This window comes from Ruditapes philippinarum, unplaced genomic scaffold (genome assembly GCF_026571515.1).
Source record: "Ruditapes philippinarum isolate M1 unplaced genomic scaffold, ASM2657151v2 ctg4793_1_1_1_1, whole genome shotgun sequence".
Classification (NCBI taxonomy): domain Eukaryota; kingdom Metazoa; phylum Mollusca; class Bivalvia; order Venerida; family Veneridae; genus Ruditapes; species Ruditapes philippinarum.
Window position 1 is genome coordinate 10556 of NW_026862321.1, and position 27049 is coordinate 37604.

A 27049-nucleotide genomic window follows, 5' to 3' on the forward strand; every position below is an offset into this window, starting at 1 on the left:
TCTGAATCATTTGTACAATTCCAAGTGATCTTTACAGGGTTTAACGCGCGCCATTGCAGCTGTGATTGTACCATAATTATAGAGGATACTGAATGAGTGTAAGTTCAATACTGAATTTATTGCACGAGTTAAATAAAATTATATTATGCGAGCCTCTGGCGAAAATAAAGACCGTTTAAAGTGAAATAAGTCATTTTTCATTGACGCGCCTATATTATATAAAGCGAACATTTAGCGCGTCTTTATGTTTGTATAACGCTAATGACGTCACGTCAATATATATACACGGCCGTGCAATACCATATTTACGGAGTCGCAAAATCGGCACGGGTGTGTGATAAAATCTTTTAATACACTTGTTACTATATATAGTAACAAAATTGCCTATGATTTCAACTGATTATGAGTGTCACGTGACCTATTATAAGTTTGCGGCCCGGGGCCGAGAACTAGTTATCAGCCCGCAGAACATGTGCACGTGCACAAACTGAAACAATGACGTCACTTTTAACGTCATCAAACAGTTAACTGTAAAAGTGAAAGTAGGCTGTCAGCACGAATCGCTTTATTTTTATTATGAGACCTTAAGCGTATTAAGTACAAACACATTTTTGTTAGAATATCTACCTACTATTGAAATTTGAAGAAATAATACGACAAATTCATTCCGAAAAAAAAAGAAAATAAAACTTGCTTCTTGGTTCTACTGCTTTGAACACACAAACAGAAAACATCTCTGTACTGTACAGAACAGTAGAAGAGTAGACAAGAATTTCAACGAAAGAACTTCAAAGTCTATTTGTTTTTAGTATGTTTTTGTTATTTTTTTGTTGTTGTTTTTAAATGCTACTATTAGATCTACCAAGTGTATTAAAGACTTTAATACACGTCAGCGTAGGGCCGGAAGGTGATAATCGGCCCTGAATGAATAATGGCCCTCGGGCTAAAGCCCTCGGGTCCATTATTCATTTTGCGGGCCGATTATCACCTTCCGGCCCTCTCCTGCCGTGTATTAACCTCTTATTATTGCTTGTAAAGTGGCATTTCCTTTTTATGTCATAATTTGTTTTACTGTCAGAAGAGGAAAGATTGATGCAAAGTATCTACATGTGCACAAATATATTGGACAACCCTCGTATATTTTAGACAGTTTATATTTTATAACCCAATAATTTTTATATAATAATAATTATTATTATTATTATTATTATTATTATTTATTATTATTATTATCATTATTATTATTATTATTATTATTATTATTATTATTATTATTATTATTATTATTATTATTATTATTATTATTATTATTACATTTCTATCAGTTTTTAATCAATTGCCATCTAATAGTCGATATTTTAAAAAATATAACTAATTCACCTCTACTTGACAACAAAAAGTTACTTTTACACATTATGGATCTCCGTAAGAAAAAAATATTTTATATTGATGTATACATCTTTTAAACCCCAACTATTTCTCGTTTAACAATTTTTTAGCATGACATATTTTCATTTATTGGAAGCTCATTTTATTCTAGCAGAGATGCTGCTGAATTTTCCTGTAATTTATTGATACAAGACATTAGTAAACTTGTATATCAAGTTACATTCTATTAAAATAATTTCATGTCTTCAGTTATAATGTTTCGGCAGGACCTTTGAAGAAATCGTATGTACATTAAAAAACAAAAACCACCGCCTAGCGGGAATCACACTCGAAATTTTCTTACTCATCGGAGGACAAAGTAAGGAATACTCCAACAAAACATTAACAACAACATATTGTTACGGACTGGAACGGGAACGGAAAACAGAGAACATGCATGGTCTTTATAGACAAATTTAGGTATTTATCGGAAATCACATTTTTTAATGAAGGTTTCTCAAAAAGTGGGTGGTCTTAAATCGGCGCTTGTTTCTTACAAAGGTTTGAATGTATGACAATTATGGAAAGCTACATGCCTAGCGTATTTAAGTAAAATCTTACTTGTTTTCATCCAGTGATAACGTGTCCAATCAAAAAACCTCTGAAAAATGTTTCCCTTCTTCTGCCTTGTTTCATCTGAAGGATAATTGAAACATTAACAATTTAATCAAATCTGTTATAATAATTATGATACATACTTTCCATGATGATAACAGTAACCATAAAAGTGTGATGTATGGTAACAGTTATCATTTAAGTGTCCTGTATGATAACAGTTACCATTAATTTGTCCTGTATGACAACAGTTACCAATAAGGTATTCCGTTTTGTCTCGTTACCGCCCAATGGGCGGGGTCCCCTCGTTACAGATATTCCTATTTTAACCGCAACATATGACATATATTATTAATATATTATTCATCTGTTGACCTGTACTTATTTCGAAAATTGACAATTTAGCAATTCAACACATTGATTAGTTGGCGCACTGCATTACCAGTTTATATAACGTGCGAAACTACTAATGTCTGATGTAAAATAAATAAATAATAAATACATTTGTAAATAACTAAATAAAGACAATTTATGGAACTTGTGTACACGTAAAATGAAACGTCACTCTCACATTAGACAAACAGTACTTGTCAAATATTGTTCATGTACATAAGACCTGATATATAAACGACTCAATCATCATCTATAATTGTATAATTTCATATTTGGATATTGAAGGAAATATATACACCAGTATTGTCCTGCACTTTATTTACTTTCGTAAAGATCATTGGATAAACACAGGTATCTAACGAATATATTGCTTCACACGTCGGCGCAGTGTGGTGTGTTGGTAGATCTGAAGGTCTCTGGTTTTTTTCCATGATATGAAGTTTCTTTTCCCCCTTTTTTTAAGGCAGGTGTGTGTGTGGGGGGGTGATGGCTTTACTTGCAAAAATTAATTTGAAAGCGTTTTAGTACAAGTGGTTAAAAGATTCCTTTTAAGTTTTTTTTATTCACAATTATATTTGTTTCATTTCATCATATCATTTTTACTCAAAATTAAAGCGCGTTACAGTTATTTGGTCAATTATGCCGATTGCCATCTAAATATCTTGCTAAACAGATATTTGTTAATAGATTGATTAGATATGTGAGTATGGATAGACAGAAACATGGATTTATTCCAGACATATATAGATTACTGCAGAAGTATGATCTGTTGTACGTCATTTATACTTTTATTGATACCGGTGTGTTTCCATCTAAATTAAAATGGAAGAAGATTTTACAGATGAAGGTAATCAATGAATCAACAAAAGAGTTATTCTTAGAAACGTTAACGCCACAAGTGCCAGCATTAACATTTCTACTTCACCCTTACAAGATTTCCCCTCTGTGGGTTATTATTCGACAAAATCCGGGTCTAAAATGGGTTGCTGAAATACTTGCCAAGGCAGTTGGACACGGGATGTGTTATTCATATGTGCGTCGTTGTAGCATTTGCAATCTGCTTACAAATGACATTACAGAACACCTTATGTGTTTTTGTCACAGGAAAGAGACTGAAAGACGTGCCTTCTGGAACGCTATTATATCAAATTTAGGTTTTGACCAATACAGCACATTTATTTGCCATAACTACAGATATCAATGTGAAATGTTTTTGCATATCGCATGTAAAATTATTGATAATGTACTTGTCAACTTTCATATTGCTATCGCGCTTGCAAAACTTTTATCTTCACGTTAAAAAAAAATAAAAAGAAGCAGGCAATATAATCGCTTTATAGTATATGTAGTATTTTGCTCAGACATAAACTGTATAGTTATTTTTTATTTACCTGCATCGTTTTTTTTTCTATGTTTTTTACTTGTTTAAATAATTAAGATCATTGATTTGTTGAGGAATAATGCTTATGACATCCGTCTATTGATAGTCATTTATAAAGCATGTACACAAAGACGGTACCTTCACTTTCTCTTAAATTTTCGTTTTTCGATTAAGATTCAGTTATTGGTACGGAACTAAGTAACTTTGTTTATTTTTGTCACTGAGGATGAATATAGCAATGTTCATTTTTAAAACGAATGATATAAATCATAGTCTTAACTTTCGCTTTCGTTTAAGACAACAATTTACACCCATAAGTCATACGTTTACAATTGTAAAAGAATTTCATATTATTGTATCCTTTATATTACAATGTTATGCATTTGTATATAATTCTCTTCTGTTGTATGTACATATATATACTTTGTAAATATGTTACGCTCCCAATTTTGGGGGAAAATAAAATATAATATAGATAAATCGTCGCCCCGTTATTGCGCGGAGTGAGATGCAAAAAAAAAAAAAAAAAAAAAAAAAAAAAAAAAAAAAAGCGCGCAGCGAAAACAAGCTCATAAGCAGGGCGCGAAACGAGGGAGTGCGCTTATTAGCTAATTAGTTTAATAAATGACACGCGTCGCCCCACGCCCCTGCTAATTAGCGCGTTTTTGCGCCGCGCCCTGGCCATTATAACTTATTTATTTTCGGCTTATCGCTTGGCAGGGTCACGGGGCGAAATCACGAATGGCACAAATCAGCCACCATAAATATGACAGGTGGCACTAAATTGTAACCCTTATTATCGTAAATCAATAGCATGAAATGTCACATGTGCACACATAGATGAATATGATCATGATGATGATGTCGCTGCTGCTCCAGCTGATTATGATTATGATGGATGATAATGGTGATGATGATGATGATGACGATGTATATGATGACGTTGATGATGACCAGGTAAAGGGAAAGCATGACAGGGCCTTCACTGACCAGAATTTGGTGTAGCCAAATACACTTCAGTTCTTTTTTTGTTATTTAGCATCCTGTACAACCAGAGAAAATTTTGTAAGCAACTTGTAAACATTGTTGCCAATAAACAATATATAGCAGATGACAGATTGAGCCCCGTATGGTTATGAAAATGATGTTGAGTTTCAGAACAGTTTTCGTACATTAGCATTTATCAGGAGTGCAATCACCGAAAGCTACTAACACGCTGGCGTGATATCATAAAACTAACATTAAGCGTTAAAATTGTGACATTTAACTGTCCTGAATTTTGTGTGACATTAAGCGTTGAATGTTCAATATTCACCGTCAGGGCAATTGTGACATTGTTAGCCGTCCTTGCGACATTTAGCAGCAATGCGACATTAAACTTTGACAGAGCATATTTCAAATTCTGAAACATAAATTTTAATGGTCATAATATTTTTGTAGTACCGGACAGTAAAGTTTACTTGTGCGTAAAGTGTAATAATAAAACTGATTGGGGTATTTAGCGTTAATTTTGCGACATTAAGGTAAGATCCCCCTTATGCATTACCTCCGCCTTGAAAAGTATTCAAACAGGCCAGAATTACTGTCAAATGCATTGAAACTAAGGGGCATGGGTTCAAACCCCAGAATGAGCAACATTTATTTCTTTCAATTTTTTTCTTTTAACATTATTCATGAATCTCTCAGATCCCTTTTGGAAAGAAAAATCGTTTGATTTTTATTTTATGATTATTGTTGGTATTTTTTAGCTAAATAATGCCAAATTTAATAGCAAATACGATACCTGACATTTTCAAAGTCTAATAAAGTAAAAGGAAAATACTTGTTAAAAGTATTTCATATTTTGCAAGGTCAACCAAAATACATTTAAGAAAACTTAGGCTAACTTTGAAAACTGCCTGTGATTGTTGTAAATTATAGGTATATTTAGAATAAAAAGTGAGTGGGGCATGGTAACATTTTTATGTAAAAACAATCATTTCACTTGCGTGAATTGTAACCTGGATATCATTATTTGTTTTTTCACAGTGGTCAATAGGGAAACGTTTTTCATAATGATGATATATTGAAGATTGTTTAGAGTTTCCTCATTTCTAAAAAGGAGCCCTTCTAAAAGCAAAGTTTTATAACTCATAAACTACAGGTAAACTTTGTTATTATGTTTCATAGTGGTATCCTTTGAGGCATATAACTGTCTTATTTTGTTATTTTATAGGTCCTTATAGTGCCCATCAGCGGTGTCTTACCTTTACAGTCCAGACTATTTGTGTGAAAGTGCGACACCTTCGGCCAGGGTTATTGCGACATTTAGCGTTTATTGCGTCATTTAGCGTCAACCTTGCAACGTTTAAATTCAAAGGCGACGCTACCTTTTAACGGTGCTTCAACATCATCCAATCTTAAAGGTACACGCAACTCGATAACGTTTACAACAACTGTTTGAAAATAAAGAACTAAAATGATACACCGTATATCTTAAAAATAAAACTTTATGAATTGTTAGCTTTTGTGTTTCATCAAAGATATGTTTGTTGGAATAAAATATAAGGAGATGCTCAGCGCAACGACTCTGAAATAGTAATACTTGGTCAAAGGACAATTCTTGAAGAAAAATTGAAAAATATCATTATGAACTTCCAACCCAACAATTTAAATGTTTTCCGTTACAATAATAGAGATAAAAATGAAAATAGAAATACATCAACAACGCGCTTTATTTTTCTCAGTGATGGATAAAGAGGATATTTAATTGTTTTGCATGTATAAAATTGATATTTTTCTATCTTATATGCCGCGTAACGTCGCGCATTCTCCTATATGACTTCTGTAATGATATCTGTTTAACTCTGATACATTAACCTTGACCTTTATATGTTAGCACAATATTATTCAATGAATGCCTGAATGGGCAGCTCATATATATAACAGGCGATTCCCGCCATTTACCAGTTCTTAGATTAAACTAGATTAATTCACATCTATGTTCTTCTTATTAATTTACTTCAGAACTCCGTATAATTACAAGCTGTATGTATACGTACACAAAATAGAAAATATTACAACGTCATCACGTCATAACTACACGTCATCAATTTTGAAATAAAGTTCTGTTAATTTTTTTCTAATTTTGTAACACTTTTAACATGATATAAGATGAAATCGACTTTCTTTTCCTAAAGAAGGAAAATTTGCGTATGACTGCATTTCTTATTGCCTGTTATTCCATTTAGTTATCCACATTCAGATAATTATAGTCCAGCTACAGCGAAAATTATATTTTATAAATTTCCCTTGTGCTTTATTAGAATATAATCATCTGGTATATTACAGTAAAACACTGGAAAGCATGACATAAAGTAATAAAGAAAAACAACATAGAATAGGGGATGTAACTGCAAACATGTTTATCAGATTAATTGAAAGTGTGTCTATAATCTTATAGCTTCCTACACAAAACAAAAAATGCAAAAAGCATCTTAAATATCTTAATGAGATACTTGGACGAAGTAAACCTGGTTAACTTGCATTTGTTCGTTCTTAGTTTTCCATGAAAAACATATAGAAATATGGGGCCATTTTATTGGTCCGAGGCTTTTGTATGGGGTATGAAGGAAATTGAATAAAAATCATATAACATAGTTTAAAACATATTCCAAATAAAAATTACTGCAGTTTACATTGTTTGCAACTAATTACAAGTCTTCATACTGGTTTTTGCCAGGAACGACATGAAGGGAATTGATTGTTGCACATTTGGTTAAAGCGAGAAAATTGGTTGCAAACTTGACAAAATGGCTACCGAGTACTCAATATTTACAACACTCGCATGTATTTCTTTTGTAAGTGGGTTTGTATGTGGTTTTGAAAAAAAAAAATATGCCTTTTCCTTAAAGCAATGTTCCTAATACAATCGGTTTAAGGTTTCAGCTTCCTAGCTTCTTATTTGACAAAGTTATTAAAGAAATAAACTAGTCATGTACATATTTACGATTTACAGGTGACAATTCTGGTCGGTTTTCTACTCGTTTTCCACATCTTCAAGGTTAAAAATTCACCAAACAAGAGAAAATCTGTTTCTGGATTGGGTAAACAGACACTTTTGCAAATAATGATAATGACACACGCTGCCTCTGTTCAATCCCATCACAACCACTTTAGTGAAAATAAATCATTTGACTCCTACTGATTTTTGGCTAAATTGTAGAGTTATTTATAAACTGAAAGTACAATTTAACAGTTTTATATATTTAACTTAAGATAAAACACACAAAAACATAATTCATATTTTCATTGGTAACATTGTGTCCATTTTCTAAAGTTGGTTGAATTCAGTGGTGATTTTGTGATTTCTTACTGTAGTAAGATTTTTATTTTAATTCTGATGAAATAGCTGATACATTTTTCTTCAACATTATAATGGATTGCCAGCTATCAAAATAATTATGTATTGCAAAATTAAGAAATATCAGTACGTATTGCAAATTAGGCAAGTAAAAAAAGCTTGTTTTTAAAAATTCGACCATGGTCGAACATCCGAAAACTTGAAAAATAATCATTGAATATTTAGAGCGAAAGCTAAAAGATCAAATTCACCAATCTAAGAGCAAGTAATGGAAGTCATATGTTTCATATATAAATGCAAAAATCCCTATAAGGACAGTATGAAATGCAGTTAGACAGAGTAGCGGTAAATAAAATAATCCCACTGTTCAATTTAAATATAATAACGATCAATATGCTAAGAAACAAAAGGTAATTCAGGAAACAATGGCAGAAACATTAACACACAAAAACAAATTTTTCTTCAAAAAAATATTCAAATTAGTTTCTACAGAGTTAAGTTTCTAAAGTTATAGGAAAAGTTCAGAACAAGTAGATTTGACTTCAGCAAATGACAAAATTCACAATTTTGTCTTTTCTATCGAAGATTTAGTTGATTCTATCAAGAAAACAGCAAGCCCAGATGAAATTTACTATCGATTTCTTAAACATCATCCATATCAATCTCTGGAATTACTTCTTAAGATATTTAACAACATTAACTGGTGGATATCCTAATAAATGTAGTTCTAAAGTAGCTGCGGTTATCCCAATTCCTAAACCTGAAAGGGATAGCACTGACCCTACAACTTACCTTCAAATGTCACTTACAAGCTACTTACGCAGAACATATGATAGACTGGTAAAAATTTCCCTGGTTTGGTATTTAGAAGTTAAAGGAACAACATAAAACAACTACGACAATTAGTAATTTCCATGTTCACCTCGAATCTTTCGTAAGAGAAGCTTTACTTGACTTCAATTTTATTCAATCTTAAAAAAAAAAGTTTTGATACAGCATAGAAATATGGTATTCCTAAAGATCAAATGTATGCAGGATTAAATAGTAGACTTCCAATCTTAATTTCTAGCTTTCTTGCCAACATAAACTTTAAAGTAAGACTTGGTTCATCTTCTAAAAAGCTTTCTGTCCAATATGCAGCTAGTGTATCATCAAACAGTAATAGTAAAAGTCCTGCAACACAGACGCAGCTCTTTTAAAACTGGTTACTTAGTAATATATCTTGTCATACAGAAGTACATTGTCCCCATTATTAAGCATGCGAAGAAGGAGTACAATATCTTTGACAGTTTTCTATTATTATCCATTTTTACAAATATGTTAAGTAAACAAGGGACCTAACTCTAAATAATTCTTTCAGGTAAATGCCTTAACTCTCGCTCATTATAATTAAGTTTTTCAACATTCCTATCGATACCTTTAGAGCTTTCAAATCATTCTACTTATATGCAAAGAATTGACAAAAAGGCACAACTTCAAATATAGCAGTCAGATTGATGGCCTTTGTATTATACCTAAGACTCGTCATGATAAGCAAGTATTCCAATATTTATGTTGGGTAGTGAGCAACATTAAAGTTTTGGCACGAAGATGCAAGGGTTAGAGTTAACCCTAACCTGGCAGTAATCATAACATACAAGTTTAAAACAACTGACATAGCAAGACCTCTAGTTTTTCTGTATGTTTAACAAACATATATGTGATTAATATTGTTCATCAACTGAAGCTAATTTAACAATAAGTATGTTCTATGTAACATGTATGATACAAAATAAACAAGAGGACCCTGTCTTGTATCTTTGGCTGCCTTCCATAAGCTAACTAGATAAGATACTCACATGAAATAATACAAAGTCTCTGTTGGGATTTAAGCTCAAAAGGATGACGCCATCAGAGGCAAGTCAGTTAAAGTCAGCAACAACTGTCCCAGAGTAACATTGTTGAAAATAAATACACAAAACCAAAGCCATTAATAAACATATGTTCGAATGTTTATGCCCCATTATTATCCAGTGTCATATGCACTTTGATAATAAAATTAGAAATTAACAAGAGTCAGACTTATTGGTAAATTAGATTCAGCTTGTAAAAAATATAAATAACATAATTTTTATTATGCTTATAATTCAAACAGATAAAACAGAAATCTTGCTGGAAATTGTTTGCTTATGCTTGTCAGTAATGATTGCTGCCTTGTTGTCTTGGCATCTCCGTGCAAAACGTGTAGCCCATAACCCAAGATTAATCATGATATTGCTTTTGGTCCACCCGTGGTCAAGGTCACTATTTATTACGAAAAAAAAGAGTAAAATAGTTTCGGACATTAACTAGAAGTAGGAATGAAATATTGAGACCAAACTTGGTATATAGCAAGCTTATAATCAAGACCTCAATTGGGATTGCTTTTGAAACCCCTTTGTAAATGTCACTGTTGCTAAAACAAATAGGACGGACCCATACACAGGCGATTGAAATAGGAAAATGGTTTATTTCCTTTGTTATTATTTTTGTTTAAAAGAGTGACAAAGGCTTTTTACTCTATTGTTATATAACGAACTATAATTTTTTCTCATTTTTTCTGTTTAGAGTTTGATGACACCTCGCCTGTTTTCGCTATTGCGGAAGCACACACGGACGGAGACCATTTCTAATATCCGCTTTGCCTTTGGCGAGGAGATATAAGCTTACCTGATTTAGCTTTTTCATATTCTAGTTCTCTTTGTTTAGAAGAATCTTTTTCCTTGAGTCTTTGTTTCTCCTACAACAAAAAATAATGATACAAATATTGTATTTTATTCGGTAACTTTCATAAATGTGTTTTATATAAAAAAATATAGGTTTTTTTATTCTGTCTAACACACAATGTCCATATTTATCTCAAAAACGTCAAATGTAGTACTGTGACAATTTAGTTTCTTTCATAGAAAATCAACTTTATTGCTAGGGACAAATAATTTATTCATGAAGAAAAGTTTCAGACGTTTCTGGTGCAATTGCACATAATTTTATAAAAGATTATTTAAACTTTCTTAAAGATTTGATCTGACAGCTTAAATGTTTGAAATAGGATCATTTTGCAAGGTTGTTTACAATTTATCGTATGGTTTATGCCGAAATGTTATTGATATGAACTGTAAATTACAGATCTAAGAGAAACCAAAACTTTCCATCAAGTTTATTTTGTCATAAGTATTGTTTTGTCCAAGTATGATAATTTTGACCCACGAGCTAAAATTTGAACAATCTTGGAAGAGGTCTATTACACAATGTTTCATGCAAAATATCTAACATCTAGCCTTTGTCAATTCATAGAAGATGATTTTTATGGTTTATGATAAAATGATATTATATACCAAAACCTCCAAGCCTTGACTCTTCACACAAGAAGATTTTTAACTTTTTTTGTTATAATTATGTACATTGTAAAAGTCAAATACCCTCGGGACGATGCCAATATTGACCCCAGGACTATAATTTGAAAAATCTTGGTCACAATGTTTCATGCTAAATATCAAATATCTAGCCTTTGTAAAATCAGAGAACCTATGATCCCTGGGGAGGGGCCAATTTTGACACTAGAGGCAAAATTTTAAAAACTTTGTAGAGGACCATAGATGATATCATGTACCAAATATCATGGCAATAAGCCCAGCATCTTTTAGTTTTCGTTCTATATGTTCATAATGAAAATCATTCTCCCCCAGGGCGGGGCCATTTTTACCCCAGGGTTATTATTTGAGCAACATTCGCCGATTTTGACATTGGACTGGTGGTTTTCAACAAGGAGATTTTTTAAATTCACTTTATAATCTGTAACACATGCACACACGCACACACGAACACACACGCACGTACGCACACCGGCCAACAAGCTGACTCCTATATAAGCCCTTAAACTAAATTCATGGGGGTATAATGCTGATAAATGACCACCTAGTGAGCATTATTTTTAGGCCAAAATACAACATCAGTTTATAAGCCGATGGTTCAAGAAATTATTGATGATGCATAGGAGAGAGATGGCCATCACATCGCAAGTTGTGCTTAGGTAAGACAAAAATGTGGATAACAACAGACAAAGGGCATCGCGAAATCAAAAAAAAGTTTGCTTACCTTATTGTATGCAAGCTTATTAAACATGGCTGTATGTACATGTACTGGTATATCAATCGGAAACAAATTTATAAGTAATAAAAACAAAGTTGCACCTCTTTTTCTTGGGTCATCTGTAACTCAAGGTCAGATAATTTTTTTCTAAGCTCGTCATATTCCTCTTTAGTTGCAGAATTTTCTGTTGATTTCAAAACTTTTGTCATTTCGTCTTTGATTTGCATCAGAACTTCTTCAAAGCCGTCAGTAGTAATTATGAAATCCTTCTTTTTCAGCTGATGAAAAATAACAATTGAGGTATAATTGCAGCTCTTTGATTCATGCAATTTACCCTTCGATAAAACATAATTTTTAAATATAAGGTCAGACTTTATTTCTGAATTACCACAATTGTTCTTTTTATATCTCGTTATTTTGTGAGGACTTTAAAATCCGCTTATATAACATGATGTGTAGTATAGATATCTAATAGTCAGACTATACTTCTTACTTCACTTTTTATCTTAATCATAACTCACAGTGAAGGATACGTTGTTTTTGAGTATATTAACTTTTTATGGGCATGTATATTTTATTTCATTAATTAAATTTATTTAAAGCATTCGTTATTTAAATTTGACTATAATGAAATCATTTTTAACACTTTGTCAACTACCAAAAGTATGTCTTGATTTAAAGATTTCTAAGCATAACAAAACTTTTTCAGAATTTCAAACTAATAAATGTAATTCATTATTTAGGCTTACATCTTGTAGTTTCCTGACAGCTCGTTGAGCAGCCTGATGGTGTATAAGTTCCTTTCCATCTTGAAGAACTGATAGCATATCATCAATATAGGAATTTGCTTCCATTTCCTCTAATTCCATACTACTTGAGTGAAAAACGCAATTTCTATACTGTCGTACCTATTGAATGGAAAACAAAACTAAGTCAAACATACATACTTATACTGTGTTCAGCAATGAAACCAAACAAGACTCTTCAGTTAAGCATTAAAACTGTTAAGCGAGATACGCAATTGCATCTTCTCGGTCCTTTCCGTTTAACTTCGGATAAGATCCTCGAGCACAAAAGTAAGAATGGACAGAACGGATACGGTGAACAGAATTTATCCAGAAGTTAAACCCGCCTGGTGCACAAAGTGACATGCTGATCAACATTTCTGTAAAGTTTGGTGACTCTAACTCAAACACTATAACAGCTATTTGTGACACAAAATGGTAAGGACCCCCACCTCAAGAATGACGGCATACGAATATAACCGTACCAAACACTTGCAATGGTCCAGCAAACAAAGTGAAGTTTAATGTTGGCTTAAACAATTTACATCGAATCACAATAAAATGTGTTGCATAACAAGTTTTTAATCATTTTTATTGTGGCAGATTGTTTATCTCGCCATTTGGCCTCATAGCAATATGGACATAACACCAACTTATTGCAGTAATGAGTTAAGTCCATTTTAAATTCAATACAAGAGTATATAGCTTTACTGTAAGGTTTAGTATATATTCAGCATCAAAATGAAAGTTTTTATTGTCATCTGAGTGCAGTATCGGTTTAATTCGTATAATAATTTCACAAATTGTAATTAAACACAGAGTAAACAAAAAGATTAACCTTTGCGAAAAGATTGTTTGGTCCTGTTACATTGCATCCAATATGATTATGAAAATATTTGTTATTTATGATAACATGTAGTAACCCCGAGCAGTCAACGTCGACTGCTGATGTCTTGTCCTTGTACCCAGGAGCATTTATAAAACATTTACATATGCTCCAAGGATCATTTGTCCAATCACGGGCATCGCTGTTTCTCCAAAAAGGTGCCGGTGGTATTGATGCATGATTCTGTACAATGCTATCATAGATTGCGCCACATACGTTGTTTGGGCAGGGTTTCTTATTATTTGGAAAGCAACAGTTACATTTATCTTGCTTGTATGGACACACTCCTTTTGAGACTCGGACATGGTCTGGCTGGAGAGTTGTTATCTGACAGATGCCACATGGTACATTTGGTTTAGGAGTCTTTGTTCCTATAATTTGGTTGATAATATCTTTGTGCTGCTGTTTTCCTATGTCATCACAAAATGGTGCTAGTCCTTCTTTTAGATAACCTAAGCCTAGGCCCGCCTTGACCCATTGTCGGTATTTGTTGTTCTTTAATTGTATCTCGTGCGCCATCATGATATCTAGAATGAAAATTTTTAGCTACAAGGAAAATCAATTTAAACTACGACTGAAAATAAACAGTTCTATGCCCAAAGTTTATCTGAGTTAATGGACCGTGACCTTTGACTAACAATGAAGACATGGTCACTATCACAAGCTGGTCATATTGGCCCTAGATCCCTCCCTGAGATTAATAGTTAGAAATGGGCATCATTTCTAAATACAGAATTAAATAACTAGATCACAATGAGACATGTCTGACAGTGCTTCAGACAAGATGCGTACCTTTCCAAAATAAATATAGATCATAAACAGCTTTTCAATTATTTGAATAAAACATTCATTTTATTATCACTTTCATTGCATGCTTACGCAAACCCAACGGGAAATTTTTGGTTTAAACCTTGCGAATTTGCACCAAAATCAATTAGATAATTTCTATATCTCCGCAGGTGCTGTCTGTTTGGTAATACATTTCAACGGTGTCTGGTAAAAAGTTGATACAGAGGTATTATCATAATTAACCCTGACAGTTTATTGAACGAAAATTTTACACAGAGCGGATGTCTAAAATTAAGTTCATCTATTCGCCACAAAACAAACTTTAAGTTATGTTGCAAAAATGATCAACAACGGGAATAACTCTATCTATTTGACTTGATTGGTATGGATTTGATGAACGATAAAGTTCCCTTGGTTAGAAGAATTTTTAGACTTGGTACGAATTCAATAACAAGAGCACCGCAAAGGCGGGCTCGAATGTAAATTTGTTTTAGAAGTGAAAATAATCTTCCAATTAAAATAGAGACACAATTAAAATATTAAAAATCTGAAAAAAATGTTTTATCCTTATTATCCTAACGATACTGTAAAACATCCATGTGGAGAGATTTTTTACCCGTAGTGCATTAAACTTAAATAGAGGTCAACTAGATATGACATATACCAAAAAAATGGCATAGTAATTATCTACACTTTTTCTTGCTATTAAGGTCAACACATTAACGACATAATATTGCAATGAAAAATATAAACTGTTTTGACGATTAATCATCATAATAACTGCCAGTTTTGTAATAAGTGGTCTTTTGTCCAAGAATAAACGAATATCATAAATAAATATCAATGTTATAGCAATGTTGGTAAATTTAAATATTCTGACGACCTTACAGGTCAATTAATGGTCAAGGTCATACCAGAATCAGTCAACATATCGGTTTTGTCCAAGTTTTACTCAAATCTGTAAATATCTAATAAAGAAATGACAACTTTGATAAATTTTACCGTGAATGTCATGGTCAATTTAAGGTTTTAGGTAATTTTAAAACAATTCATCAAGTAAAATGGGTTCTTTTGTCGAAGTATTAACCAAATCTGTCAATAAATATCAAAGTTATGACAATTAACGTAAATTTCAATAATTTAACATGGACAGTTAATCTAAATAGAAAAATCAAGGTATTAACAGAAGAATTTAACATGTTGTTTTGACATGTGTTCTTTTGTCAAAGTAAAAAACAATCAAATTTGTAACTAAAGATTAAAATCATTGCCAATGTACCAAATTTCAATATTGTGACTTTGCAAGGTCACTTTAAGGTCAAGACCACATCAGAATAATACAACATGCATATTTTGTCCTAAGGTTTGTTTTTTTCAAGAATAAATACAATTTGTAAATAAATAACAATGTTATTACAATTTAACAATATTTTTGACCTTTACTAACTGTGTCAAACTCAAGTGAAGGTCAAGTTTAATTTAGTCTTCTTTAATTTTGGTTCCATACATTGTGTCCAACTACGAAGACAATCCATTTATTGCTTACAAAGTTATACTCAATTATAGCAAATGAATAGCCTTTGAAATAACAATTATATGACGTCAATGACCTCTATAAGTCAATGTCAAGTTTTAAGATAATGTCCTAACGGTAGATGTGCTCAAGTATAAACACATTCCATTCAAAAATAAATAAAGATATAACCAATTAAATTCAAGTAAAGTTCAATGATTTTAATAATAATCTTCAAGGTCAATGTCATTGATGAGTAAAGGTCATAATAAATTGGTTATGTCGAACGATTTCCTTGTGTTTTTTTACCTTAGTGTGAAGACAATCCATTCATAAATAACAAAATTTACATCCAATAAACAAGCAAAATTAAATGATTATACACTCAAGGCCGTGGTCATTGATTCGCGAAGGTCATAATCAATTTTGTCTACATTAAGGTCTTGTCTGAAGAATTATTGTGTCCAGCTTTGAAAACATATACAGCTTAAGTCAAGCAAATTATTTGATTTTGAATGTTTGTCATTTATGACTGATTGTCAAGTGCAGTCTTGTCAACTTAAAGATCTCGTATGAAAGGTTGTTGTTTCATAATCGAATAGAAGGTAATCCATTGAAAAATAAAACACAAGCTATGATCAATGTTTATGTTTCAGGGTGTCAACCGCAACATCAAAGGCATAATAACATTAGCATTCTCTCTCTTTTTTCTTTAAAACAAGTCGAGATAAAAATGACTTTTTGATACAAATTAATTAAAGATTATTTTTTCCAGCTGCAAAGTTTTTTTATTCGATAAATTCGTGTAAATTCAATGAACTTGTTGAATAAAACAAATCAAGCCTGCAAAACTGTCGCATAATAATTATTATGCCCCGCCCCCTTCGAAGAATAAGGGTATATTGTTTTGCTTATGTCGGTTGGTCAGTCTGTCCGTTGTTTCCGATGTTTATTTTAAATACTATTTATCACAAAGATTTCATATTTCACATACTGATTGGTCAAAAACTAGTAGATGGCTCCTATTGATTTTGGGGTCACTAGGTCAAGGTCATAGGGGCTTGAAATGTCAGAATGGTTTTCTAATTTAATATAACCGTATAATCTTATCTAAAGTGCAATTCATTGAACTTAGATTTGTTTCATGTTGCTTTTTCTACCGGATTCCAACAAGTATTTTTACAAATCTTGCAGCTGGGAGTAAAATCACTTCATTTTTTATCTTATTACTTACATATGCATTACATGGTACACGGATATAAATGTAAAAATCTCCGGTAATACCATGAGCTTATCTCCTATATGAGTATCTATAATACCCACATCTCTGTCAAAAGCTTCTGTGACGGGCGTATATTGCGACAATGATGCCATTGTTTCAAAATAAAATTATCTGTTTTTATATCAGTTGCTGATTCTCACTATGTGCTATAATGTATTGTATATTTCATACAGAAAACTTGTGTCAGGTACCATTCCGAGTTGCATACTCTTATCAGTCAGTCATGCGCGACCGAAATATATGACCATTTTTTTTTTGGCAGCAACACCTTAATTTTCTTCATGATGCATATACAATGTAATTGTCTCATTGGCCTCCCGTGCATCAAAATGGTATCATCACAATTATCGACTTTCGTACATATTAAGTATCATTCAGTGGATCACTGTATGCAAAATTAAAAAGTCACTTTTTGAAAATAATAACAGTTAAGGACATAAATGCTGACATGCCCGGGGTACGCACTCTCGGTGCATGCAAGGGTGTATGGTCCCTCATTAAGCCTAGATTGCATACAAACTTGTATCGAAACTTATCGTATCGTGAGGTAAGTGTATCATTACAACATAGTCGATGCGAAACTGGTTTCGTATACAGAAAAAAATATTCGAACCAATTTAATTAAAAGAATTGGCAATAAAACCAAGTTTCAACGTGCTTGCTTTTGCTCCTTCTTAACATCAATAATAGTCCGTACAAAGATGTCAACTTATATCTTTAGCGTCCGGTTTAATGATAAGTAGTTTCACTTTAATCCACTTAATAACAATTGTGTAGTTTTGTATTAACAGGAAAACTTAACTCATTGTTCAGTGTTTGTTCCAAACCGCATTCCAGACTGTGTTAAGTTTCCTTTACAATCGAACTAAAAATAAATTCTGTATAAACCAACATACCACTTTGTTTACATTTGCTACTTGTGTCAAAAATTATTCCACATTTAGGACTATGATTTTCAAGTAGATATTTTAACATGCACTAAACGCATGTTTTAAAACAAAGATACTTAATGTGCCTTTAAATGTGGTGTTTTATTACCAACGTCTTATATTGTAATTTCAAGAACGGATGAGTTAATATTAAGAACAATTCTGAAGGTTTCAATTTTTAAGCGGTATGTTGTTTGAATTACATGGTTCAAGCATTTAAGAACACATTAATATAATCTGGGAATTAACAAATTAATTTTAGCTTTGTAAACACCTTTGTTTCATTTACTTAACAAGAACTACTACTTAATTTTGTGGTTGGGTATTATATATGAACCAAAATTTAATCATAGCACCAATTTGAAGGAGATTTTTATTTTATTTTACATAGCCTCCATAATTTAAAGCATATGACATAATGGGTATACTCCTCAAATGGCAGTCAGGGGAGGTAATAATTGCTATGTGAAAAGCCATTCGCATCTTCTCGGCACTTTCCTTCAAATTTCATGCAAGGACCTCGAACACAATAGTAAGAATATATAGAACGGATAATGTACTTTGGTCTAACCTACGCTAAGAAACTAAACATGTAAACAAATATATGTAGTAAAAGTCGTAGTTATGTAATACTAATAGTTGCTTCTCTAATTTATTCCAGTACATCGGATACAAATCAAACAAAATTTAGGTCATTTCAAGAACTGATATTAAAGTAAACAAAACATTGTTTATATACTTATCGTTATGGTTGTAGAAATTACAAAATGTCTACCTGTTGACATTAATTCTGATTTGGTAATACTCGTACATTAGTGGGCATTTTCAAATTTATTATGATTGTCAGACATATTTTCATTCATAGTTGTACGAAAATAGACTTAATTTTCCTTTTAAGGTCAAATATATAAACAAATATTACAATATCTGTTTTTGTGTACATCTAAAAAAACGTGGTAGAAATGCTTTCAATCCGTATTAATTTAGAGGTTGTTATGAATCCTCGAGGGTTTAAAAAGTGGTTTCCTCGTGCGACCCATATTTGAATAAGAATTATTTTAAGTTTTATAGTACAATGTATGTGACATTATTGTTTTGAAATGCTTACACATTTAGCTAACATTAGAAAAATGTCAAAGGAAAGTAGAATATAATATAAATAATGCAAAAACCTCAAAGCGAGCTCTTTGACAGAATGTTTTATATATACAACATCAGTTGCACAATTTTTACTACACATCGCAAACGTCCGGGCAAAATATTCACTCACACTATTTATTCTATTTGTCTTATTAGTTGCGTTAAGAATTCTTGTTTTGCTTGAATGTATTGTAAATTGTTCCACATACTAAAATCAGTCAATTTTTAGGTGTCTTACGAATAAGAAATTAAAAAAAAAAAAAAAAAAAAAACAAAAAAAAAAAAAACAACAACAATGCATTTGGAGTCCCATTTCGGTGTATTAACTATTTTCGCCAATCTTGATAAATGTATTTATGGTAAAAAGATAGGTTCTCCGAATGTCAGTTTTAAATGAGAACCGTAATGAGACAGGAAACCAGAAAACTCTTCCCCGGCATGCTTGTACCCTGCTTGTGCCTGTTTGTAAAGCTAGCGTACATTTTCTTAAATATGATCTTGTCCTGTAAATATTTATAGTCACACTTAAAATAAAATGTTAAGCAGCCAAATGCGCTCATTCCTTTTTATATTCCAGAAAGAATTGCGGGCATGTTATGTTATACCCACTGTCTGTCTGTCTGTCCATCAGTCCGTCCGTTAGCAATTTGGTTTCCGGTGCATAATTTAAGTTCCATTTGGCCCACACTATTCTAACTTCATCGGATGATTGTCCATATTAGATAGAAGATCCCTATTGATTTTGGGGTCACAAGGTCAAAGGTCAAGGTCACTATTACCTTTAAACTGAAAACAGTTTCCGGAGCATAACTTACATTCCATTTGACCCACAATATTCAAACTACATATAATGATTGTCCATATTAGATAGAAGACCCCTATTGATTTTAAGGTCACAAAGTTAAAGGTCAATGTCACTATTACCTTAAAACTGAAAACATTTTCCGCTCCATTACTTAAATAGTAATCAACCGAAAGCTGTTAAACTTTACAGGATGAACAGCCAAGTCAAAAACATGACTCCTATTGATTGTAGGGTCATAAGGTCAGAGGTCAGGATCACAATGATCTTTTCACTAAAAATTGTGTTTTGTTTTAGCATAACACAGGTTCCATTTGGTTTACAGTGTTCAAACTTCTTAGAATGATTGCCTTTATTTAATAATAGATCCATATCTATATTAGGGTAACAAGGTCAAAGGTCAATATCAAATGACCTAAATATTGTTAACAGTTTTACAACTGTCAAACTTCATAGGATGATCACTTATATTGAGTATATTAATTATATGCCCTAAAATATTTGCTTATATAATGTTATACCCCTGGCGTCTTCGTGTCGATCCATCGTAGCATTTTTACTTACAAAATAAGAACTTGATCTCGGTGCTTTGGGTGCAAGTTTATATATATGAAGGTTCTTCAGCCAAAAAGGAGGATTGCTTTTTGAAAGAGGTAATACTTTATCTAATTCCCATGTCTTACAAATGCTTCGTCCTTAATAAAAAAAACAACACTTTCGTGCATCCGCCTAGCGGTGGTCTTGTGTTCAGAATTTGCTTACAGTATATTTGTCTGTCAAATATTTTGCACAATCGGCAAAGTTCGTGCTTTTTATATTTCTTCATATTATATATATTTTTTGCAGTTATTTATTTTATTGGAACGTATAGTGAAAGGGGAAACAAACACTTTTATGTTTTAAGCCTAACTTTAACGCTCTAAAATGCAGACAAGCCGGATGTAACACTTTAATAAAATTTATCATGATCTTACTCATCAATGACTCTGACCGTGAAGTTCAAATACTTAAATAAAAATCACGCAAGCACACAATGATTAGTGACGTGATATATATTTACATCCGTGTACAATGTATTGCACATGTAAGTTATAAAGTCAAATATGATGTGATTTCACTCCCAGCTGCAAGATTTGTATAAATACTTGAAGGGATCCGGTAGAAAAAGCAACATGAACATAAGTTCAATGCATTGTACTTCCAGATAAGATTATACGGTTATATTAAATTGGGGACTCACATTTTAATTTAAGTGGCATATCTTATATGCCTTTAGCACAGAACCACAAGCATATCTATTTGGTTATGTATTCCTTAGTAAAGCACGTCATTTTAAAGGACTTTCAGCTACTTTGGCATATATTTTGAAAGTCTTGATTTTTAGAATACAAGCAAATATTCATTTATGTGAAGTTTGGTCACAATCTAACATGCGGTTAAGGAGATATTATTTTAAAAAGACAATGTAGATTTTATGAAGACTATGCGGACAACTGGCCATGCTTCATACATGTCATAACATGGCAAGCAAAAGGAAATTAATATTAATGAATGTCCTCCTCAAAAATAACAAAGCTTAAATATTTGATGTTTAACATTACCTAGTTTTCATAAAGATATAGACTGACACATATGAGAGTATTGTGTAGAACTACATGGCTTAAAACTTTACAGTTCTGAGCTATTATAATGTTGTGGACTGCTACAAATGCATTTAATAAAATGATTGTCATCAGTGTTTAACACCGTTTTTTTACATAGATAAGCCTCTGATGGCACATTTGAATATCCTTTTCTCAAAACTAGAGTTTGAATGTATATAATGTACAGTCGACTCTCGTTTTTTTTTTTTTTTGAAGTCTTCGGGACTAAAATTGTCGTGATAACGAAATGTAATAATAACTTCTCGTAATACTGACTTTTGGTACTCAGCAAAAGTTATCTGGACTAAAATGGTTATTCCTCGGTGTTAGTTTAGTTAGGTAGACGTTTTGTATAATAACCAAAAGCTTTTATTCTCTACGCCCTGTGCGTGTTCTATCTTAAGTCTTGAAATTGACCTCGGATATTGAGTTTCGTGTATGGACCTTGGTTTTTTGATGATTAAAATGATTATCAATTGAGCTACTTTTCTAATACTATAATTTAGCTTCAGTTCTCAAATCTGGTTCATTTGTACACACAGTTTATCATGTTAAAAGGATTTTACTATGTCTGTCGGTACGGACCTTAATATATAGCTCGTGGGTATCTGTTTACAGCGGCAGAAAGACTGTGCTAAAGTTTCCTCTAAACATCAAAGACCTTTGACGATACCCGGTGCTTGGTTCATTATCTTGCATAATTATAGACATGTTTTCTATTTTCCGAAAAGAAATTATGAAAACTTCATATTTTTGTTAGTACCTTTTCTTATAAAAGCGCATGAACTTACATCGTTATCTATAACGGAACAATGACATCATTCTAAAACGCAATTAATTCATAAAATCCGCGGTGGAATAAGGTCAGTTCGGGCACACAAATTGTCTTACACGGGATGTTAGAGAGGATGTTTCAGCAACAGAATAGAATATATTCTTGACTTAAATGGAAAAACAAAATATATGATGTATGTTATTGTAACTAATTATAATACGTCACAGGATAAGATTGCAATGAAAAGCATTTGGTCCAATTCCTAAGAAGAACGTTCAGTTATACACAACGTACTTTTACGGTAAAAAAGAGTTGACATTTGTGCGTTTTTATTTATCTCGTGTGCACGAGATACTTTGTCATGGCAACGAGGTAATTAGTCGTGCGCATGAAATAATTAGGAAGTGCGCACGAAATACTATATCGTGGCCACGAGTAAATAAGTCATGGGAACGAGGTAATAAGTGGTGCGCACTAGATACTATGCCGTGGCCACGAATTACTTAGTCATGCGAACAAGATACTATGTTGTAGCCACGAGTTACTAAGCCGTGGGAACGAAATAATCGAGTGGCGCACGATATACTATGTCGTGGCCACGAGTTACCAAGTCGTATGCTCGAGATACTATGTCGTGGGCACGAGTAACAAAGTCGTGGAACGAGATAGTTAAGTTGCGCGCACGAGATATTATGTCGTGGCCACGATTTGCTAAGTCTTGCGCACGAGATAATTAAGTCGTGGGCACGAGGCAATATGTAGAAACGATATAATAAATCAAACAGATTACACAATATCTTTGCATTTTCTTAGTTACCTACAAATGTGCAATAATACAATGCTGACCCTATTTCCTTTGCCTGTCACAGTGTCATATATAAAAAGTTAATTGATTTGACAATTAATGTTTCACCTAGTGTCATTGTGACACTGATTTTTTTTACCCAATGCCCTCATAAATAAGGGTCATTTATTAATAGGTGAAAGTGATACATACAAGGTAATCAAACCCAATGGATTATATACCCAAGTTATTCTCCGACGAAAATTTTTCATGAAGTGTCATGGGTTACTTTGACCTTTGCCTATGACCTCAATCTCAATGTAAGCAAATCTCTGGCCATTGGCAATGTTCCTACTAAATGTAATAAACAAGGGCTTTTTTCCTTCAAGTTATCGTTTTATAAGCAAAGGTTTAACCAGGCCATCAGTATGATTATAATGACATCCCTATCAGAGGATTGTCCTACAAAGGGACTAAAATAGTAAAAAATTAAAAATATCATTTATGGGCCGTTGGATAGGGATTTCCAGATAAGAAACCTTAAAAGATGTCCAACAAAAAAAGAATGTTTTATAGTTTTAAAGAAATTTAAAGTTTCATTTTTTATCTTAAACCCGGAAGTTTTAAGTTCATATTAAATTTGATTATTTTTTGTTTTTTTAAACATCTTGTGCCCCCATGATTTAATATTTGTTCGATTTACATTGTAAATTTGTGCCCACGATTTAAATTTTCTCTGCACATGGGCTAAGAAGCCCCCTGGCCACATTTGTCCCCTAGTCGCAAAACATAAAATTTTTGCGGCTTTTACAAAATAAATTTGTGCGCAAAGGGCTAGTAAACTTATGCGCACCAAAACCCTTTTTTCTCGTTCCCCAAATTATAACTTGTGGAACGGCAAAAAGTACCCCGTGGGGCACGATTTTAGTTACTCCCGGCCCCCGAATAGTTATTTGTGCGCAAACCCCCTTATAAACGGGCATAAGAATCGTGCCCCGCCACCCAATCATCTCGTTAGTGTCAAGTATCTTAAGTGTCAACCTTCGACCCAAAAGTGCATTACGCAGGTATATATGCATTTTTAAACATCAACCCAACGATCGCACGTTGGGTATTAAAAATAAGATCAATATAAATGAAGTTTAATATTTTGAATTAAAATATCATGTAGTTTATATCATTTGTAAACTAAAAATAAAGAGGGAAGTAGGCGAAATGTATTAAGTCGGTTCAAAAAGGCAGATATAGATTATTTAGATTTGTTATATCATAAGGTTGCAATTTGCAATTTATAAAATTATGTTTTATTTTCAATTATTTCTCTTATAGCATAGTTAATTTAAGGTATATAAATTCTTGGTGTGTATTATGTGTTATAATACATTAGATAGCATATTATTTAAGCCTTATCCATGAACTAGCGTTGTGTGCCGATACTTGTAACACACTTTTCCATATAATTGAAAACCAGTTCCTTATATAATAATGAGACCTATTAAAATCTGAATTTACCTTATTTCATGTTATCTTATTAAAGAAGGTAACGTTTTTCAAATAATTAATTATAGTTATTTCAATGACTCAAACAGATTTCAGGCTGTGTCAATCTGCCACAACTGGGGGAAAATGAAACATGAAGATTGATTCCAAGTTAGATGCAAAATTAAAAGAATACATCATACTCAACAAGATCTTAATTGTATATTTAGATGAAATGCACGTCCGGTTATGGCCGAGATTATTTTCAAACATGTATTAATTATATTTAAAAAATACGAAAGTTATCTCGTCTCATTCAAAATGGCAACGGTTTTGGTGGTACATGAAACTGATACGTTTTGCAAAACCTGAAATAACCCAAAATAACCTGCAAGTTTTCATTGATTCCGAGTATAAACTTCTCTTGTTGTAAATTAATATTACATTAAATTTTACTCCTATCATTTATTTCTTTTAGTCTCAGGACGGGATCCAAAATGACCACAAATTAAAAGTTAGTCGTTGCAGACATATCAAAGTATATACAATAAAGTATAAAAAATCATTTAAAGCAGCAGTTACTTTCATAAAATAACTTGATTTGATCCTAACACACGCGAAACTCAATCCAAAATTTACTGTAATGCATTAACTGATGGTGATCATGGTCAATATCATGTAGAGGATATAAATTGTTTTACAAAATTTTGCGAGTATATATGGGGGTCAGGGCTATTGATGGGGTAGAGCCTCAGGAATAATTTTATTCAGGACAAAAACAATATCACGTAATACAATCACAAATTATCGTTGACAATGCTGGTGTTATTCGTTACTTAGAAACTGTGTTTATTATAAAATGTTAGATTATTTTGAGATTATCCCTTTATATAACTTGTCCTCGATCCTCAATCCCCGTTCCTCATTTTTAGCCGCAAATGTAATATGCTCGTAGGCATAACACTTGATTTAATGATGTGTAAAAAACTGTTATTATCAGGTTATTGTATGAAATAGGGTGTGAAAGTAAAATTTAGAGTTATTGGAGTTCATTGTTGCTTTCATTATATTTATTTTGCGAAGAAATAATTTATTTTTTGATAGGTGAACTATGTACATAATATATAATAATTAATATTGAGATCAGACCCGTAAGAATTTAATATTTAATTTTTCCAGAAAATGTTTTGCTCTCATCTGATTAAACATTATAACATATATTGTATTTGTAGGTTAAAATACATATTGTTTGTTCATACAAAATGACTAAAATAGACCATGGTCAAAAACTATGTAATCAATGATAAGATTACCCACGAATAAGACCATCCCGCAATTACGACAATTGTGGGTCCAGTCCCGATGGTGGTCTTAATTTTACATGTATATTGATATTCAAAGTAGTTCAATTAATAAAGCATTAACCAATTAGAAATCAAACCATTCCTTTTTACTTTATGCTACATCAGAATGTAATGACTCTTGGTAAATTTGCACAGTGATGTATATGGATATCGACTGTCATCTTGAACTTCAATGTCGCAGATCAAAAATCAGTCAGTACTCGATGTTCAAGGAGAACTTAGATTATATGGAACCCAAACTGCGTTGATATATAGCATATTAACGCACTTTGGGGTCAATTTCTCGATTTTGCCCCCAAAGTGCGTTTGACCCCAAAGTGCACTGTGAAGTTTACCGCACTTTTGGGTCCGACCCCAAAGTGCGTTTGACCCCCAAAGTGCGGTGTTACAGTGCATACAAATGACATGGATATTAAATAAACGACACATCAATATAACCTAGTGGCTAAGTTTATGGTATTTGTACAAAACTTACCTCTATCGTCATTCTAAACGACACATTATCTGTTTACGCATAAAGTGTTCCTTTGTTGAGTGGATGAATAATTTCACATATTGAAAACAAAACAACATTTATATAATGCCAGAATGAATATAATAGCTAGCACAAAAATGTCATGTTAAAGCCAATAAACTCCCCGTTTGTATAAAAAAATAACTGCCTTAAGTAAA

The 27049-nt window shown here is 32.4% G+C and overlaps 1 protein-coding gene across 1 annotated transcript; it reads right to left on the reverse strand.

Annotated features, from left to right (window-relative positions):
* Positions 1-1906: 1906 nt before the first annotated feature.
* LOC132718644 (uncharacterized) lies at positions 1907-27049 on the reverse strand. The gene is made up of 6 exons (XM_060702361.1): positions 26853-27049; positions 13830-14404; positions 12956-13114; positions 12308-12484; positions 10788-10857; positions 1907-2064 (listed from the first exon to the last, which is right to left on the reverse strand). Exons 2-6 carry the CDS (start codon positions 14397-14399, stop codon positions 1922-1924), a joined length of 1119 nt encoding a protein of 372 aa, XP_060558344.1. The 5' UTR covers positions 14400-14404; positions 26853-27049; the 3' UTR covers positions 1907-1921.